The sequence below is a fragment of the Fulmarus glacialis genome, unplaced genomic scaffold, assembly GCF_000690835.1.
Source record: "Fulmarus glacialis isolate BGI_N327 unplaced genomic scaffold, ASM69083v1 scaffold28357, whole genome shotgun sequence".
NCBI lineage: Eukaryota > Metazoa > Chordata > Aves > Procellariiformes > Procellariidae > Fulmarus > Fulmarus glacialis.
The window spans coordinates 6351-7807 of record NW_009224236.1 but is presented as its reverse complement, the minus strand read 5'-3'; the positions used below and the strand labels follow the sequence as shown (position 1 = coordinate 7807).

At 63.8% G+C, this 1457-nt stretch overlaps 1 protein-coding gene across 1 annotated transcript in view; it reads left to right on the top strand.

Moving 5' to 3' along the window:
- Positions 1-1130: 1130 nt before the first annotated feature.
- TMEM79 (transmembrane protein 79) overlaps positions 1131-1457 on the top strand; it is a 1883-nt gene continuing 1556 nt past the window's right edge. Inside the window, 1 exon segment of the mRNA XM_009582100.1 lies at positions 1131-1455. Coding sequence (XP_009580395.1) covers positions 1131-1455 — 325 coding nt within the window.

Genomic DNA, 1457 nt, shown 5'->3' with positions numbered 1-1457 from the left:
GAAGGCCTTCCGCAGCCCCCCAGCAAGCCTGCCGCCGCTGCGCGGCCCCCAGCCCCATGGCCCCCCACCTCTCTCCAAGTAAGTTTTGCAGCGAGGGGAGCCCGTTGCCAGCCCGGTGTCCCATGGGGCGATGAGCGAGTGGGGCTGGGAGAGGGGAGAGGGAGGCGTGCGAGACACAGGAAGCTGCTTTAGCCATACTCCCTTGTGTGAATGAAGCCCCGCGCCACTCTGTGCCTCAGTTTCCCCATGTCTGTGGCTGTGCCAGGGCTCTTTTGGGGGGTGCCGGGATGAATGTGCCAGAAGGGAAAAAGAGAGAGATTTTCATTGCAGGAGACTCCCATGCCCGCAGCCAGCAACACCTGGGATGGGCTAAGAGGGATCCCTTGCTAAGAGGGATAAATGTGAGATTTCTGCCTGGATCTCCTGCTCCCCGATAGCAAGGGGCACCCGGCAGCGTCCTGTGCCCGCCCCAGATCGGTCTCAGCCACAAGAGGCAGCAAATCTGGCTCATCCTGGCTTTAGCTGTGGTTCCTAGATGCGGCCTGGCCGGCTCTCCCCAGGTATCAGGGCTTGGCTGATGCCAGCACGGTACGGAGCCGCGGGTGCAGCCAGTTGCATTCGCCAGGCAGCGTCCAGCTCTCCCGAGTCACGAGGCTCGTGCCCAGCTAGAAACCCCGGGATGTTTGGCCAGATGGGGAAAAAATTCCCGTTTTGCAGCCAGACCCGCACACCCTGGGCTCACCAGGCGCCCAGGTCTGGGCAATGGTGCCCACACACACGGTACCACATGCCCTGATCCCGCTGCCATGGGCTGGGTGCGCTGGCAGGGCATGACAGCATGGGGATGCTGGGCTCTGCTTTGTCCTAAGAGTGGAAGGGCAGGCAGGTGATGGGGATTCCAGGGGTGGCGGCTGGGGGCGCCTGCCAATTCGCCCCCCACGTTGTAATCGGGGCTGTGTGCATGACCCCAAACCTCTCATTTCTGCTGTTTTTTTGTCTGTCTCCTTTCTTCTGGCTCAGGGTGAAGCGGGAGGGACGGGAACCTAGTCCCCTCTTGACACCTCAAAATGCAGGAGAGTTTCTTGCCAGTCCCCAGTGGCATCCCCAGCGGTACTGAGCCGGCCACTCTCATGGCTGCCGCTGAGCCCATCCTGCCCCCTGAGGAGGTGGCTTTGCTGGAGCTGGGGAAAGTGGCCCTGGCCACCCCCCTGGACAAGGTGCCACCAGCCCCAGATGAACACCTGGGGGACACTGATGCCACCCTGCCGTGGGACCGGTGCCAGCACAGCACCCGGGGCCAGCCGGAGACCGCGGAGGCGAAGAGGCGCTCAAGTCCTGAAGGGGGCCGCGAAGACCCCGAGGAGGCTGCTCTCGCCGGCCCCCCAGCTGAGGCCGAAGACGAGGAAGCCCCCCGGCTGCCCGTGATGGCGGGCCATGCCTTCTTGCCCATCGACCCA